This window comes from Takifugu rubripes, chromosome 19 (assembly GCF_901000725.2).
Source record: "Takifugu rubripes chromosome 19, fTakRub1.2, whole genome shotgun sequence".
Classification (NCBI taxonomy): Eukaryota; Metazoa; Chordata; class Actinopteri; order Tetraodontiformes; family Tetraodontidae; genus Takifugu; species Takifugu rubripes.
The window spans coordinates 8,689,915-8,703,267 of record NC_042303.1 but is presented as its reverse complement, the minus strand read 5'-3'; the positions used below and the strand labels follow the sequence as shown (position 1 = coordinate 8,703,267).

At 46.4% G+C, this 13,353-nt stretch overlaps 3 protein-coding genes across 5 annotated transcripts; 2 read left to right on the top strand and 1 right to left on the bottom strand.

Annotated features, from left to right (window-relative positions):
* Positions 1-82: 82 nt before the first annotated feature.
* Positions 83-2,715, bottom strand: ndufaf3 (NADH:ubiquinone oxidoreductase complex assembly factor). Its single transcript, XM_011613839.2, has 5 exons — positions 2,568-2,715; positions 1,277-1,472; positions 1,120-1,186; positions 947-1,047; positions 83-815 (listed from the first exon to the last, which is right to left on the bottom strand). Exons 1-5 carry the CDS (start codon positions 2,669-2,671, stop codon positions 708-710), a joined length of 576 nt encoding a protein of 191 aa, XP_011612141.1. The 5' UTR covers positions 2,672-2,715; the 3' UTR covers positions 83-707.
* A 136-nt stretch (positions 2,716-2,851) lies between these two features.
* On the top strand, positions 2,852-9,704 carry nckipsd (NCK interacting protein with SH3 domain). Of its 3 annotated transcripts, none has more exons than XM_011613837.2 (13): positions 2,852-3,447; positions 4,204-4,316; positions 4,391-4,601; positions 4,854-4,929; positions 5,068-5,594; positions 6,184-6,354; positions 6,844-6,930; positions 7,040-7,178; positions 7,272-7,352; positions 7,440-7,568; positions 7,708-7,797; positions 7,877-8,049; positions 8,171-9,704. In XM_011613837.2, the coding sequence occupies exons 1-13, from the start codon at positions 3,277-3,279 to the stop codon at positions 8,387-8,389; spliced, it is 2,187 nt and encodes a 728-aa protein (XP_011612139.1). In that variant the 5' UTR covers positions 2,852-3,276; the 3' UTR covers positions 8,390-9,704. The 3 variants fall into 3 exon arrangements, with proteins under 3 accessions (XP_011612139.1, XP_011612138.1, XP_029682389.1); XM_011613836.2 differs by having other exon boundaries at positions 5,065-5,594; XM_029826529.1 differs by having other exon boundaries at positions 5,065-5,594; positions 8,220-8,363.
* A 230-nt stretch (positions 9,705-9,934) lies between these two features.
* Positions 9,935-12,856, top strand: slc25a20 (solute carrier family 25 member 20). Its single transcript, XM_003973227.3, has 10 exons — positions 9,935-10,090; positions 10,194-10,320; positions 10,725-10,817; positions 10,908-11,035; positions 11,115-11,205; positions 11,303-11,420; positions 11,493-11,565; positions 11,640-11,749; positions 12,062-12,186; positions 12,274-12,856. The coding sequence occupies exons 1-10, from the start codon at positions 9,954-9,956 to the stop codon at positions 12,334-12,336; spliced, it is 1,065 nt and encodes a 354-aa protein (XP_003973276.2). The 5' UTR covers positions 9,935-9,953; the 3' UTR covers positions 12,337-12,856.
* Positions 12,857-13,353: the final 497 nt, after the last annotated feature.

Sequence of the window (13,353 nt, the reverse complement as noted above, 5' to 3'; positions counted from 1 at the left end):
GGGACACATTTGCTTTACATTAGATTCAGGTTACTGTTACGGAGGGTGAGGACGGATGAAGCAGACAACGGCACAAGATTCAAGACGCGTTTCCACAGAACAGGTTTTATTTGAACAAACAACCAAACTAATCCGCACCCATGGTCATAGTTTCCAGTCTCTTGCATCTGGCTCCCAAACACAGAGATGCTGTTTGCTGATTGGTGGGTGCTGAGTCAGCGCTTCAGTGCGACATAATGCTCCTTTAATGGATGGAACTTGCTGCTGCGTAAACATGCTGTAAAATGTGTAACTTTTCATCCGCGACTTCCTCGTCTTTGCTAAAGGGACTGGTTGGCTACACTGCACCATTATGAGGCCAGTCGAGTCGAACGAAACCCTGCTTCTAATTGGAGGCGCGAGTAGGGTTATTTTTCACTTAGGTTCCCATTAAGAAGTCAACCAGGTCAACTCGAGAGGTCATGTGACTGCAAAGCACTGATGCAGCACATCAGAATACAGCTCAGTATTTTGGTCTGGATCTTGGGCGTCCCCGACACTGGTGACGTTCAGCAGCTTTATCCTCAGAGTTCAGACAGAAACGGCGATTGTTCCTGGAGGGCTGGATGTGGTTCAGTTCCTTTAGGAGCAGCACGGCAGCGATCCCACCGGCCCCTTGGTCACGTATGAACCTCCACCCTCTAATGTCTGTAAGGACTTATCGTCTCTTATTCCCTCATCAAGTCCAGCGCCGTGCTGACCTGCGGGGGGATCAGGGCTGCAGCTGCCACTCTTCGCTCACTTGTCAGGAAGTTGAAGGTTGCACATGCATTTGGCTGCAAAGATGAGGTGAAAGATGAATGAGTTCAGCACAAGAGTGGAGGAAATGTTCTTGTCTTTCACATCTGGTTGTTCTGCTAGAGGAGGGCGGACACTCTACTACAGGGAAACACCAGGTTGCATTTACCGTGTCCTGAATCTCCACGGCGATGCCTTTCTTCTTGAGCATAGCGAGCACCGTGGGATTAATTCGTTCCACCTTTGCACCCGTGCCCAGCACCAGAATCTCTGCACGGAAAAAAAGGAACCAGTGAGCATCGCAGAATGACCCAAAATGTGGGAGCTCTTTGTTTTTGTTACCTATTTTTGGTTCAAGCATGTGGAACAGAGAGAGACTTTCTTCTGTGATGTCTTTGTAAGTACCAACCTGCAGGGGAGAAAGATGTGAATATTAAAATTGAAAATAAAAGCAGCAAATGACACTTCAGATATGTAGCTGTTTGGGCCATAATCTCACCTTCCACTGAAGGATAGCAGGAGGCAGCAAAGCACAGGGTCCAAACACCCTGTTTCCATCAATATTAAAGCCTTGAGGACTGTAGCTTTGGATCAGGATCCTGTTGTCCTGCTCCTTCTGCATGATGGTGACTGTTGTACGCTGGTACATCTCATCGTCACTGGGACCCAGTCTGTGTCCACGAGTAAAAGATGGACTGAAAAATAAGAGAACAAGTTACTACAGGCAACAACACATGTGCATTTGATTATTTAATACAGGCATTAATTATGATTGATTGTTTTCTGCAAGATACAGCTATTATCGTCACTCCTCGTCACTGTGCCATATGGCCCAAGTTTAAAGCCAAAAGTCTAATGCCAACTTACTGGAAGGGCTAAGAGTTAAAAGCTTCAGGGCTGTTTCCGTAGAGATGAGACAGCCAAGACACTGTTGTGTGTTTGACACAAAATCGATGCTTCTAACATTTTGCTCTGTTATAAATGTGAAGTATGTTAACTGTAGTGTGGAGGGGACAGTGTTTATTTCTCCACTAGATGGAGCCAAAGATGTCCTCTGATGAAGATCAACACTTCCAAGGTGTTTGCGGGTGCAGAGAAGGAAAATTAATTCATTTTTGGTGAACAACAGATGAAAAACAACCAATACAAAAACAATGGTCACGTGGTATTGTCTAGTGTGGATCCATAAATTTCCCCGTGTGGTGTAAATTTCCCCGTGTGGGACAATAAAGGATCTGAATCTGAATAAGTGGAAAAATAACACTTGGAATACCACATTACACTCCAAATACTATCAATAAAACAAAAACGACACAGGAATGATTTATTAAAATTCCAAAACCAGGTGTATTTTTGCAAGTCATAATGACAGCAAATTCTTCAATGTCAGTATTTTTACAAACAATCCGTATGATACAAACCCTCACACAAACGCATAATGGGGGATAGATATCAATTCGTGTTTATTCATATAACGTCTATAATTACGTCTATAATTTATAAAATTGTCTCTAGAGTCTAGTCTCTTTGAAGCTGACCCCCAACAAGCAACAGTGGCAAGGAAAAACCATTTAACAGGAAGAACTCTTGGGCAGGACCAGGCCGTAATGTATGTATAATACGGTTTTGTTAGTTCCAGAAAACTTTATTTTTAAACATACTACTGAACAAAATGAAAGCTTAAGTTTGTGATGTCTAATGTGATCCTTTTTGGAGCGATGTCAAAATAATCCGATGTATTATCAAAAATATTAACACAGAAAATAAAGAATAATGAAATACTAACATACCTAAAGAAAATGGGCTTTGCCCTGGAAGACAAAAGAAAACCATGGGTTGATCTCTGAAGGAGAAATCTTCTGCACACTGCACTCGCCATGTTAACCGGCGACATGACAGGGGGAAACAATTCTGTGTAACACCAGCTGCTTCCGCTGTTGGGTAACGTGAAAGGAAAACAGTTTTAAAATGCTTTTAGTCTCAAGATCTTTATTCCGTTTTCACACTTTAGAATGGTCATGTATTTCAAGAGGCAAAAGCTCCTGATAAAAAAAATCAACTTAATTAGTACTAGAAGTGATACCTGCTCCAACGCTACAAGCAAGATCTACAATCGAAAAGGTGTTATACTAAAATTAAGTATAGGTTCCAATGAATTTGTTCTAAAATGCAATATTCAATAAACTAAGAAAAGCCGGATCAGACACACTCTTTATTTTTTTATGAGTTCGGGACTCCGCCAGCTCGACATTTGATTAAAATGCCTGGGGGGCGTGTTAACGTGCACAAGCGCCCCCTTGTGGGCTTCTGTGGCACCACTCATAGGTCAGATGATCGCAGCTTCATTGTAAACAGTCGGCAGTGATCCTCCTGGGCCATGCGTTCACGGCCGCTTTAAAGCACCTCCAGCTGAGTATAGATTTCCACTTGGACCCTCCTTAAATTCCAGGACCGTCTCTCGTACCGTTTTTGCTCATTTTGGCGTTTTAAAGTGACGACATGTACCGGTCTCTGTACGCCTTCCGTTCCACGGAGCCCAACTCGCTGCACTTCGCAGCCGGAGAAAGCTTCCTAATCCTGGAGAGGAGCAACAAACACTGGTGGCTGGGGTCCCGCTGCAGCTCAGGGGAGACCGGCTACATTCCAGCCTCCTATATCGAAAAAATAAAGGTAAACGTTACATTTCTACCCCCTTTGAACTCAGCATGTCGGCAGCATGTCGCCCCGCCAGCTCGGTGGATAATCTAGTGAAATTGTGGCAGCATTAAAGACAGAAATGATCCGATCCGGAGAGACAGATCCAGTGTAACTGTGCTGTGCACTGCTGTTTAGGCCAGGTTGAAGCTCACAGCTGATTATTGTCAGGAAAACAGCAGAACGTGTAAGTGCGTATGTCAATTATTGTTACGGTTGAATGGATGCTGGGACATGGTCTTCTGCACTGCAGCTGCTCACTGCGACAGGAAGGAGGTAAAAGGCCGTGAATGGATGGAAGTTAGGCAATGGGAGCTTACAGATTCAAACAAAAAGGACAAAAAGTCTGCGTGTGCCCCTGCATTTTAATGCCATCTCTCCCTGCTTCATAAATAAGCACTCCCTTCCACTGTGGCTCTTCTCCGGCACACCCACATGTGCTCCACTGATGGTACCTGGTCTCCCCGACTAGTCACAGCTTGCAGCGGGTAAAATAACAGGCTCAGTGCAGGAATGCTCTCTTGTTAGTCACACGTGCGGCGTATAAGTGAGTCTGAATGTGAGGCCACAGTGAGCGCCTGTCACTGATTAAAATGCATTTTTTTGTTAGATAACTGGCCCAGTTTCTTCCTGCCCGAGGCCACACATGCCCACGGTTCTGTTGGGTTAGTCCTTATTACGTTTTTAATAAACAAATACTTCTGCCATTCTGTGGTTTTCTGTCTTTGGCAGACTCCAGAGCAGGATGAGGTACTACAGTCTATTGACCGAGCAATTGAAGGAATCCACAATGTGGCCTTAAAGAACGGTGGGAAATACAACCTGGAACAGAGAGACGTTCTACAGTAAGTGAAAAGACACAACATGACCCAAAGATAGTTTAATCTTTTAAAGACATCTGCACTGTATTGTCTTACAGGAAGTTGATCCATCACAGGAAGGAGACCTTGGCTCGGCGAAGCTCCACGTCCTCCGGTCCCAAACAAGGCATCCCATCATCAAACAGTGAAATCTCTCTCAGCCAGACTCCTCCTCCACCTAACGGCCTTAGCAGAGACTACGGGCGGCAGGGCAGCATGCCACTATCAGGAAGCATGGACAATATGCAGGCAGACCCAGGCTGTTACCAGGTAACACAGTCGCCTGTTCACCGAGAATGTTTTGGTCGATCCTGTCTGAAGCGACAGAAAACGCTGCGTCTTCAGATCTGAGTAAAGAATCCCAAAACATCCACGTTTCAAAATGAAAACCTGACCAGTTTTAACCTTTGACAGCTCTGTTCTGTCGCTAAAAACGTACGATCTGCAATTATTCAGGACTGACTGTTCAAATGAAGATGAAACCGTTAGGCTGGGTTGACCTCTTGCTTGACCCCCCCGCAGGTGCCCCCTCAGCCTCGGCGGGCCGCTCCCATCACGCCGCCTCCGCCCGAGAAACAGCGGAACAGTCTGCGCGCAGGTTAGACGCTCCGGAGGCCGCGCCGTGACTTCGGTCTATCCCGGCCGACTTCATGAACGCTCTATTCTTAGTCGGGTCATTCAGTTTCACTCTCCTCTCTGAAACCAGATCTCTCCCCCTTCTCTCTCTCTCCAGCAGAGCCTGAGGTCCCCTCCAGAGTGTCCTCGCTCCCACCATCTCCTGCCCCCTCCCTCTCAATCAGCTCCACCTCCTTGGGCTCAGGCTCCGCCCACTCCCTCGTCTCCTCTGATGTCAGTCTGCCGAGCGTCTCCAGCACGCCGCCTCCTCCCGTACCATCCCGCGTGAAGCCGGCTGCAGCGCCGCAGGATGTGCCCCCCCCACACTCTCCTGCTCAGCCAGCTCCTGGGAAGAAAAGCCCGGCCCCGCAGCCCCCCCAGCCCGCCGCTCCAGCGGAGCAGGCAGAGAGCGAGTGGCCTGTAGCGCCCCCGTCTGTCGCCGAAAGCCCTCCCGGCAGCCCCACCAAGCCTGAGCCTGTTTCCATGACGATTGGACCCGAGCTGATCGAGCTGGTTCGGAAGAACACCGGCTTGAGTTACGAGCTGTCCAGAGTCGCCGTGGGCGTGGTGGTGGGCCATCTGCAGACGGCCCTGCCTCAGGCCTCCTCCGATCTGGAACAAGTCCTGGTCTCCCTGGTTGAGAGTAAGGTCAGCACCATTGTAGCGTTCCAGCTCTGGCCGACCGTTCGAATAGACCCCGTTTCCTGGGTTTGAACGGTGTCAAACCCAGCGCGACATCATCTGCTGACATTTCTGTCTCTGTGGGCGGTTGGTGGGTGACAAACGCCGATCAGTTCCTGTTCCTGGGCTGCATTAACAGCCCCAAATCCTCTGTAGCCTCTTAGACGTGTCATGACCGTCAGCATTGGGCGTCCCCTCTGCACCAGAATCACAACAGGCACATTAGGAGAAAACCAGGAAGTCGGCGAAGGCAAACGCTCAAATATTCCTCTGCTGTAATTGAGCATAAGTCAACAAAGATGTGCAAATCCTCATTTTAGCCCTCATTTTATTAGCGTTAACACTTTAGTGGGTCAGGACTGGATTAGAAGGCTTAACGCAGAGCTGTGAATGTACCAAAAACATGATTGTTGCTTTAACCGGTACTTTTACATTAACGTTATTATATGAGAAGACATTTTCACGTTGAGGTTAACGAGCGACTTCCTGCGTCGGGCGGCGAGCTGCTCAGCTGCGCCGGTGCGTCAGGTTTAAATGCTGTTTGGCGTCTCCGTAGGATCTGAGAGCAGCGCTGCCCCGGGGTCAGGTGTGTCACGACGAACAGAGGCTGGAGGTGATCTTCAGCGACCTCGCCCGTCACCGGGATGATTCACAGCAGCGCAGCTGGGCGCTTCACGAAGACCACGCCCTCATCGCCTGCTACCTGGAAGAGCTGCTCAAGATTCTGGTATGGCGCCGGTCACACGCCGCCAGCCTCCCTCTTACTAATGTGTGCTTACAGAGCACCCAGAGATAACGGCACTCGCACCACACAGCGCCTGATATCACATATAATAATACTCATTCATCCACAGCAGCTTCACTCACCCCCGCCCTCCCCCTTTCCTGGGATGAACCGTGTTTCCACAACAGCCGCCCAGAGGTCAGACGACATTTTTGATAGGATCAGATGGACTCAGACGACTTTTCAGATTGAAGAGCGAGGCTACGGCCTGAATCGGGACGCTCGACAGGCTGCCAAACATGCTGCGTTTGTCCCGGCCAAAGCACGGATCAGGGCGCGCCTCTCTGCGGGGGTCCGTTTGACAGGCCGTATAATCCCCTGTTGTCCGCCACGCCGCCGCCGCCGCCGCTGCCGGGCTTATTCTGAAATGACAGATACGATGCGATATTATCGTCGCCGTCGCAGCTAAAATGTGAACGTTCTCCTCCTCAGACTGATGCCGACCCAGAGGTGTGCAAGAGAATGTGCAAGGCCGACCACTGCGAGAACGTGCTGTCGCTGGTTTCGTATTATCAGATGGTAAAACGTTAAAAATCACCGTCAAGTGAGGTTTCAGAGGAGCTGTTTTCAGACTGGCAGCGTCTTTGAAGCCGCAGCTCTGCTCTCTTTTCTTTCTGGGACCGCGCAGGAGCACCGCGTGTCTCTGCGGCTGCTGCTCCTCAAAGTGTTTGGGGCGATGTGCAGCCTGGACGCAGCTCTCATCTCCACCCTGCTCAACTCCATCCTCCCCATGGAGCTGGCCAGGGATCTGCAGACGGACACACAAGGTGCCAGTCTTCATATTTCCCCCCCTGGTCCTCGTCTTCCCCCTCCACTCGCCCTTGTTATAAACCCTTTTTGCCTGCTTGTCCTTTCCTTAGAACACCAGAAGATGTGTTACACAGCGTTGGTGCTGACCATGATCTTCTCGATGGGAGAGCAGGTGCCATATCATCACTATGGTACGTGAACCGTAACACAAGCTAATAAATGAACGCAAGCATTAAACGTTTGGGTGAGGTCCGATCGATGGTGCCCACTTCTTTCAGAACATTTGAATGCTGCTTTTGTGGAGTTTCTGCTGGGTGTGGTGGAAGACGGGCTTCCCTCTGATCCCACAGAGCAACTTCCTGATATCTTCCTGAATCTCGTCTTGTCGTTTAACCTGCATCACACAGGTGAGCGCAGCCCGTGGCCGCATAACACGTCCATACCGATCCTCCCATGTTGTTCCGCACTGTGAATCACTTGTGAATGAAGCCGGTCCAGTTAGTTACTCTAGTTTTCCTGATCATCACGTTCTCTCTTTTAACCCAGCGCCCAGCAGCAACGTCATCATGCAGGAACTGAGGAAGAAGAACGTCAAGATTCTGTCGGAGAAGGTGCTGCTGCTCCTGAACAGGGGCGGTAAGAACGCCACTTCCCCTGTAGCGCTGCTTTCGGTCTGCGTTTGCATCTGCTCTGACTCTGAACCGTCTTTGTCCAGACGACCCCGTGTGCATGTTCAATCACGCGCCGCCTGCGCCGCACTCGGTCCTCAAGTTTTTGCAGGATGTCTTTGCCAGCAGAGAGACCGCAGACATCTTCTACCGCACTGACATGATGGTCATGATTGACATTGCCGTTCGGCAGATATCCGACCTTTCACCTGGAGACAAGGTGAGCTCCACCTACCTGTCGTCTGACTGAGCACATTTAATTTAAACGTCTTTTTATTAACAAACCTGATCTCCTGTAAGGCCTTGTTTTCATCTCCCGTCTTTGTCCTCCTCCTTTGAAGCTGAGGATGGAGTATCTGTCCCTCATGCACTCCATCATGCGCTCAACAGACTACCTAGAGCACCAGCACCGTCTCTCTGACCTGCAGGGGGCGCTGCAGAGGATTCTCAGGGAGGAGGACGATCCGGCAGAGGATGATGGGAGCGCCACAGCGAAGCAGATGGATAAACTAATCATACAGCAGATATACAAGGAGTTCCCCCAGTTCAGTGAGAACTAGGACTAACCATATCAGTATTCTACTCATGCACAGTTCAGTCTGATCTACTGCAGGGAGGTACAATAAAGCCTAAAGCTAGTTTCTTTATGCCTGTGCCAGTGAGTGATGCAACACTTGAGAAAGCCGCTCATCTTTTTAGGCTTTTTTCACATTTCACGCGTTTCAGGTTTCACCCCTTTTGAAAGAGAAATGACTTTTTCTCTTTGTTCTTTTGCGGTCTTTAGGAAGTAGAAGTCATCTAGTAAAACTGGTTTAGTCACTGGTGGAATTCCAGGCAACATAAATAGGAGGTTATTCAGAGCAACATATCGTATAGGAATTTACTTTCAAATGAAATAACCATGTAGTTTTTTCGAAATGCATCTACATGCTTGAAGTAAGGCAACTGAAGACGAAGGTGTCGTTTCTGCGAGATTGCTTTATGTGCTTCCCTGTTGCTGGGACCAAACAACTGTGTGTCACATTGTTTTCTGTCCTTACTGAAAATTAACTTCTTATTGACCCTTTTATTTATTAGAATCCAACTCAAATATCAAGTGAAACATATTTGCTCGTGAGAGAAGCGCTCTTAGACGGTGTCCGTGTGCAATCTCGATGCTGCTTCTAGCTGAGTCAATTTTGCTGCTGCCTGCAGTTTTATATGTCTTGTGCTTTTGTTTCTTTTCAGCTCTCTAAGCTCCTCAAATGAAGCGCTCTTTATTTACATATGCAAGTCTCTTCGACTATTAGAGCTCTTAACTCTTTAACGTTCAACAGCTTTTGTCCCTATGCTGCATTACCAGTTCTGCAATAATGCTTTATAGCAACTTGTAATATTGCTTTAATACAGGTTTGGCTGTTGTTCAGGTAAAAAACACATTCTGCACTTAACTCAGATAATGAATCAATGTTGATTTGGAGCAATTATCTGATGAATTTACTGGAAATGAAGATTAGGGCATACAGAGGACATTTCTTTTTCATTGTTGTGGTCTTAATTGTGTAACAGTAGCGCATTTTCCATGTTTCTTCCACATGATGTCATGATTGATATTCTCCTTTATAAACCTATCTGTTCTGGTCACTTTTTTGTTTCCTGATAAGACATGTGATTCACTTTACTTCTTATATTTCTAAAAAAGACACAATCCAAAAAAAGATATCAGTGTTTCTTGTTCATGTTTATTTGTTTATCATTTGTAATTTTACTGTGTGTCAGTGTAAGATTGAGTGTGGATGAGGGATAAATATTTGTTTTTTGTGTGATAACACTGTCTACAATTGTGGTGTGACTGTGTTCTAATAAAACTAATAAAGCTATATTTTAATAATGGAAGCAGTCGGTTTGATTGTTGACAGTGATGTAAGATGCAACAGCTGTTAAAGATCAAGATCAGTCCATAAAATACAATTTTCAAAAAAAGTCGTATAAATTGGTGTAACATGATGTAATTCCAAAACCTCTTCTCTGGGACATTCAAAATAATGTATTTCATGATAAACCGCGCGACTTCACGAATATCTTTTTCACTCTCGAATCTATGTTAATTCATTTCAATCCCTGGATGCATTTATTTAACGTTTCATGTTTCCACCCGGACGACAAACACACGACGTACCTAGCTGTAACTGTGTAACTCTCATACCGGTCCGGATATTTAAGTGGGTGAAAGGTGGCGGTAGAGTGACGGTAGGACAGGAAGACTTTGACGATCAGACCAGGTAACATGTTGTGTTTTAGTTTTGCATTTGTAGTGACTGACTTCACGTTTGTTTTCGGCGTTAGTTTAATTCAGACGCTATTTGTTTTGTTTTTTTCTCTCAGCAAAAGTGAAAAAAAAATAAAAATGTCAAAGCAGCAGAAGCCAATCAGCCCCCTGAAGAACTTCTTCGCCGGGGGGTTTGGAGGGGTTTGCCTTGTCTTCGCTGGACACCCACTCGATACTATTAAAGTAAATGCTGTTCGCGTTTCTCTCATAAACTAAACATTTCTTCAGGGATATTCCACCTGTGTAGATGTAAGAAAAGCCTGTATGGCAGCTCAGACGTGTCAGATGAGTGTGCAGCCCTTTGACCCATATTGTAAAGTTAATCTCTGTTGGCCGTTGAGGCTTCATTATCATGTATGTAAACACGATTATCACCTTCAACAGTCACGCCATCAAAAAAACACGACATGGCATTAAAATTCTGAGGAAGTAACATTTCTGCAAATTAATAATTACATACAAAATTTGGCACTATGCACTTTCTGAATGTTCGATTGAGGTCATGACAAGTTTTTCCAACATCACCCCTTAAAAAACATAAATGCACTTCCTTTAATGTTGCTGCAAACTGCATCTTTTTCTCTCAGGTGCGTTTACAGACGCAGCCTAAACCCAAACCTGGAGAGACCGTTCTGTACAAAGGAACTTTTGACTGTTTTAAAAAGACTTTAGCCAAAGAGGTGAGGGTGGATGTTGTTTTCATGTCCTTAATTATAAATTCCACTGAGTCCTTTTTGATCCCTCTTATGTTTTTCCATCATCTCTCGAAGGGTCTGAAAGGACTCTACAAGGGCATGGCAGCCCCCATCATTGGAGTTACACCTATGTTTGCAGTCTGTTTCTTTGGATTTGGACTGGGCAAGAAACTGCAACAGAAAAGCCCTGATGACATTCTCACGTGGGTGATTTTCCGTCATTGTGGCGCTGAACGGTGTATAAAGATGGAATCCAGTAGGCCGTTTAATTGTCTCCCTCAGGTATCCTCAGCTGTTTGCGGCAGGGATGCTGTCTGGGGTGTTCACGACAGCCATCATGACTCCTGGAGAGCGTATCAAATGCCTCCTACAGGTCAGAAGCTATTTCAAACACACAAATGATACTTGATCCTTCACCACTATTGTTACCTTAGTAATTTGTAAGTGTGTACGTGTGTGTGTTTGTGCAGATCCAAGCTTCAACGGGGAATGTGAAGTATAATGGACCCATGGACTGTGTAAAACAGCTGTACAGAGAGTCTGGGATCAGAGGAATCTACAAAGGCACAGCACTGACCCTCATGAGAGGTGAAAACTTATCATCAAGTGTTTATTTTAATAAACTTAATTGTGTAACTTTCTCTGTTTTTTTTCCCCAAGATGTTCCCGCCAGTGGGATGTACTTCATGACCTACGAGTGGCTGAAAACCCTTCTCACACCACCAGGAAAAAGGTTATTTGATTTTATCTTTTAGTGAGTTCTGTTATAAAACATCCTCTGAGGCTGTTGTCTGTTTTTTTATGCAGCCACAATGAGCTCAGCATTCCCAGCATATTGTTTGCGGGAGGGATGGCCGGGATCTTTAACTGGGCTGTCGCCATCCCACCTGACGTGCTTAAATCTCGTTTCCAAACAGGTTTGTGTCGAGAACAAGCATTTAAATATGCAGCTGTAGGTGCGCTCAGAGCTGCCTGTGCAAATGACACCTCATTTCTCTGCTAAAGCCAAAGAATACACACCATACCAATAACTATGTGTCAGACTTGCCTAACTAACAGGGAAGCTAATAGTAGTTGCAGTGTGACAAATGTATGGTGAGCATGTGATGTGTGTGTATTAGCCATCAGAATGTAACTGAATGCAGGCAACCATCCACATGTTGGGATGGACTCCGTGGGGTGACCCTGATTTTCCTGCCTGAATTTTTGTTGCTGTACTTGTCTTTCAGCTCCTGAAGGAAAATATCCCAATGGTTTTCGGGACGTTCTAAGGGAGCTGATCAGAGAAGAGGGCGTGGCCTCTCTGTATAAGGGCTTTAATGCCGTCATGCTCCGAGCATTCCCGGCAAATGCAGTGAGACAATTTTTCCCCGGAAAAAAATCAAATGCAGATGATGCCGAAGCTGTAAGCTTTGCAATAACCTTTTCCTGTTTTTGCCAGGCTTGTTTCTTAGGATTCGAGTGCGCGATGAAGTTCCTCAACTGGTTGGCGCCAGACCTGTGATGGCGTCTCGGCGTCACCTCTTAGAATGTGAATCCCGGGAGGAGAAATCCTGAAAAGATCAGAGTCCTGCAACCATGCAGAGACACACACAACACGCGGAGATTTTAAGTTTGATTCACGTAGAAAAACCTGCGGTATTATCAGGCACCCCGGCTGTTCAGGGCTGACATGTGGCGACGACACCTGTACAAAATACACACGTTTTGTCACACGGACGGTCGAATGTTCTCACTCCTTTTCCGTTTTAAATCTTTTGCTGTAATTCTCTTTGTGCGTTGGTTTTCTTTGTTGTTTTTAAACTGGAGTGACCTGAACATGTGTGCCTTACCTTTAGTTGTCTGGGAGCTGGTGCACGGATCAGGGAAAAGGTGCAGGCTGCTGCACTGTGTTCGGTGCACGCAGCCCTCAAACTGTCTGCAGATTCTTCTGTGATCACACTGCTTTAACGAGATATTTCAGGACGCAGATTTATCGGTATGTTGAGAAATAATAATAATAATAAAAAAAGAACCTGAATCCAGCTTTTGCTTTTGATGATGTAATAGTTCACACATGATTATTCCTCTTGAAGAACACTGGGGGGGTTACCAGAGATAGACTGCAGATCCAGGATCTGTGTCTAGGGTCTCCTGTCATCTGGATACATCTGGGGAAACGTTTCAGAGGCGGCCCGACGACATCAATCAATCAATCAATCAATCTTTATTTATATAGCGTCTGTTACAATCAAAATTGTTTCAAGGCGCTTTCCAGAATCCCAGGGCCTGACCCCAGACAAGCAACAGTGGCAAGGAAAAACTCCCCTTTAACAGGAAGAAACCTTGAGCAGGACCAGGCTCATGTAGGGGGACCCACCTGCTGATGGGGGGCTGGGTAGAGAGAGAGGAGAGGGGGGGAGGACAGGTAGAGGATAGGATAGGTAGGAGAGGGGAGGATAGGTAGAGGAGAGACTAAGCAGAGATCAGGGAAATACATTTATTATAACAAAGAGTTGAGTGGGTCAATGGGGTCAGAGGT

Excerpts from the sequence above, each read along its gene's own strand:
- ndufaf3 (XM_011613839.2), bottom strand. The coding sequence starts at position 2,671 with ATGTCGCCGGTTAACATGGCGAGTGCAGTGTGCAGAAGATTTCTCCTT. Across the intron at positions 1,473-2,567 it reads GCAAAGCCCATTTTCTTTAG|TCCATCTTTTACTCGTGGAC; the intron begins GTATGTTAGTAT and ends CTTATTTTTCAG. Across the intron at positions 816-946 it reads CCGTGGAGATTCAGGACACG|CCAAATGCATGTGCAACCTT; the intron begins GTAAATGCAACC and ends TCATCTTTGCAG.
- nckipsd (XM_011613836.2), top strand. The coding sequence starts at position 3,277 with ATGTACCGGTCTCTGTACGCCTTCCGTTCCACGGAGCCCAACTCGCTG. Across the intron at positions 7,798-7,876 it reads GCTGCTCCTGAACAGGGGCG|ACGACCCCGTGTGCATGTTC; the intron begins GTAAGAACGCCA and ends GTCTTTGTCCAG. Across the intron at positions 8,050-8,170 it reads ACCTTTCACCTGGAGACAAG|CTGAGGATGGAGTATCTGTC; the intron begins GTGAGCTCCACC and ends CCTCCTTTGAAG.
- slc25a20 (XM_003973227.3), top strand. The coding sequence starts at position 9,954 with ATGTTTCCACCCGGACGACAAACACACGACGTACCTAGCTGTAACTGT. Across the intron at positions 10,818-10,907 it reads AAAAGACTTTAGCCAAAGAG|GGTCTGAAAGGACTCTACAA; the intron begins GTGAGGGTGGAT and ends CATCTCTCGAAG. Across the intron at positions 11,750-12,061 it reads TAAATCTCGTTTCCAAACAG|CTCCTGAAGGAAAATATCCC; the intron begins GTTTGTGTCGAG and ends CTTGTCTTTCAG.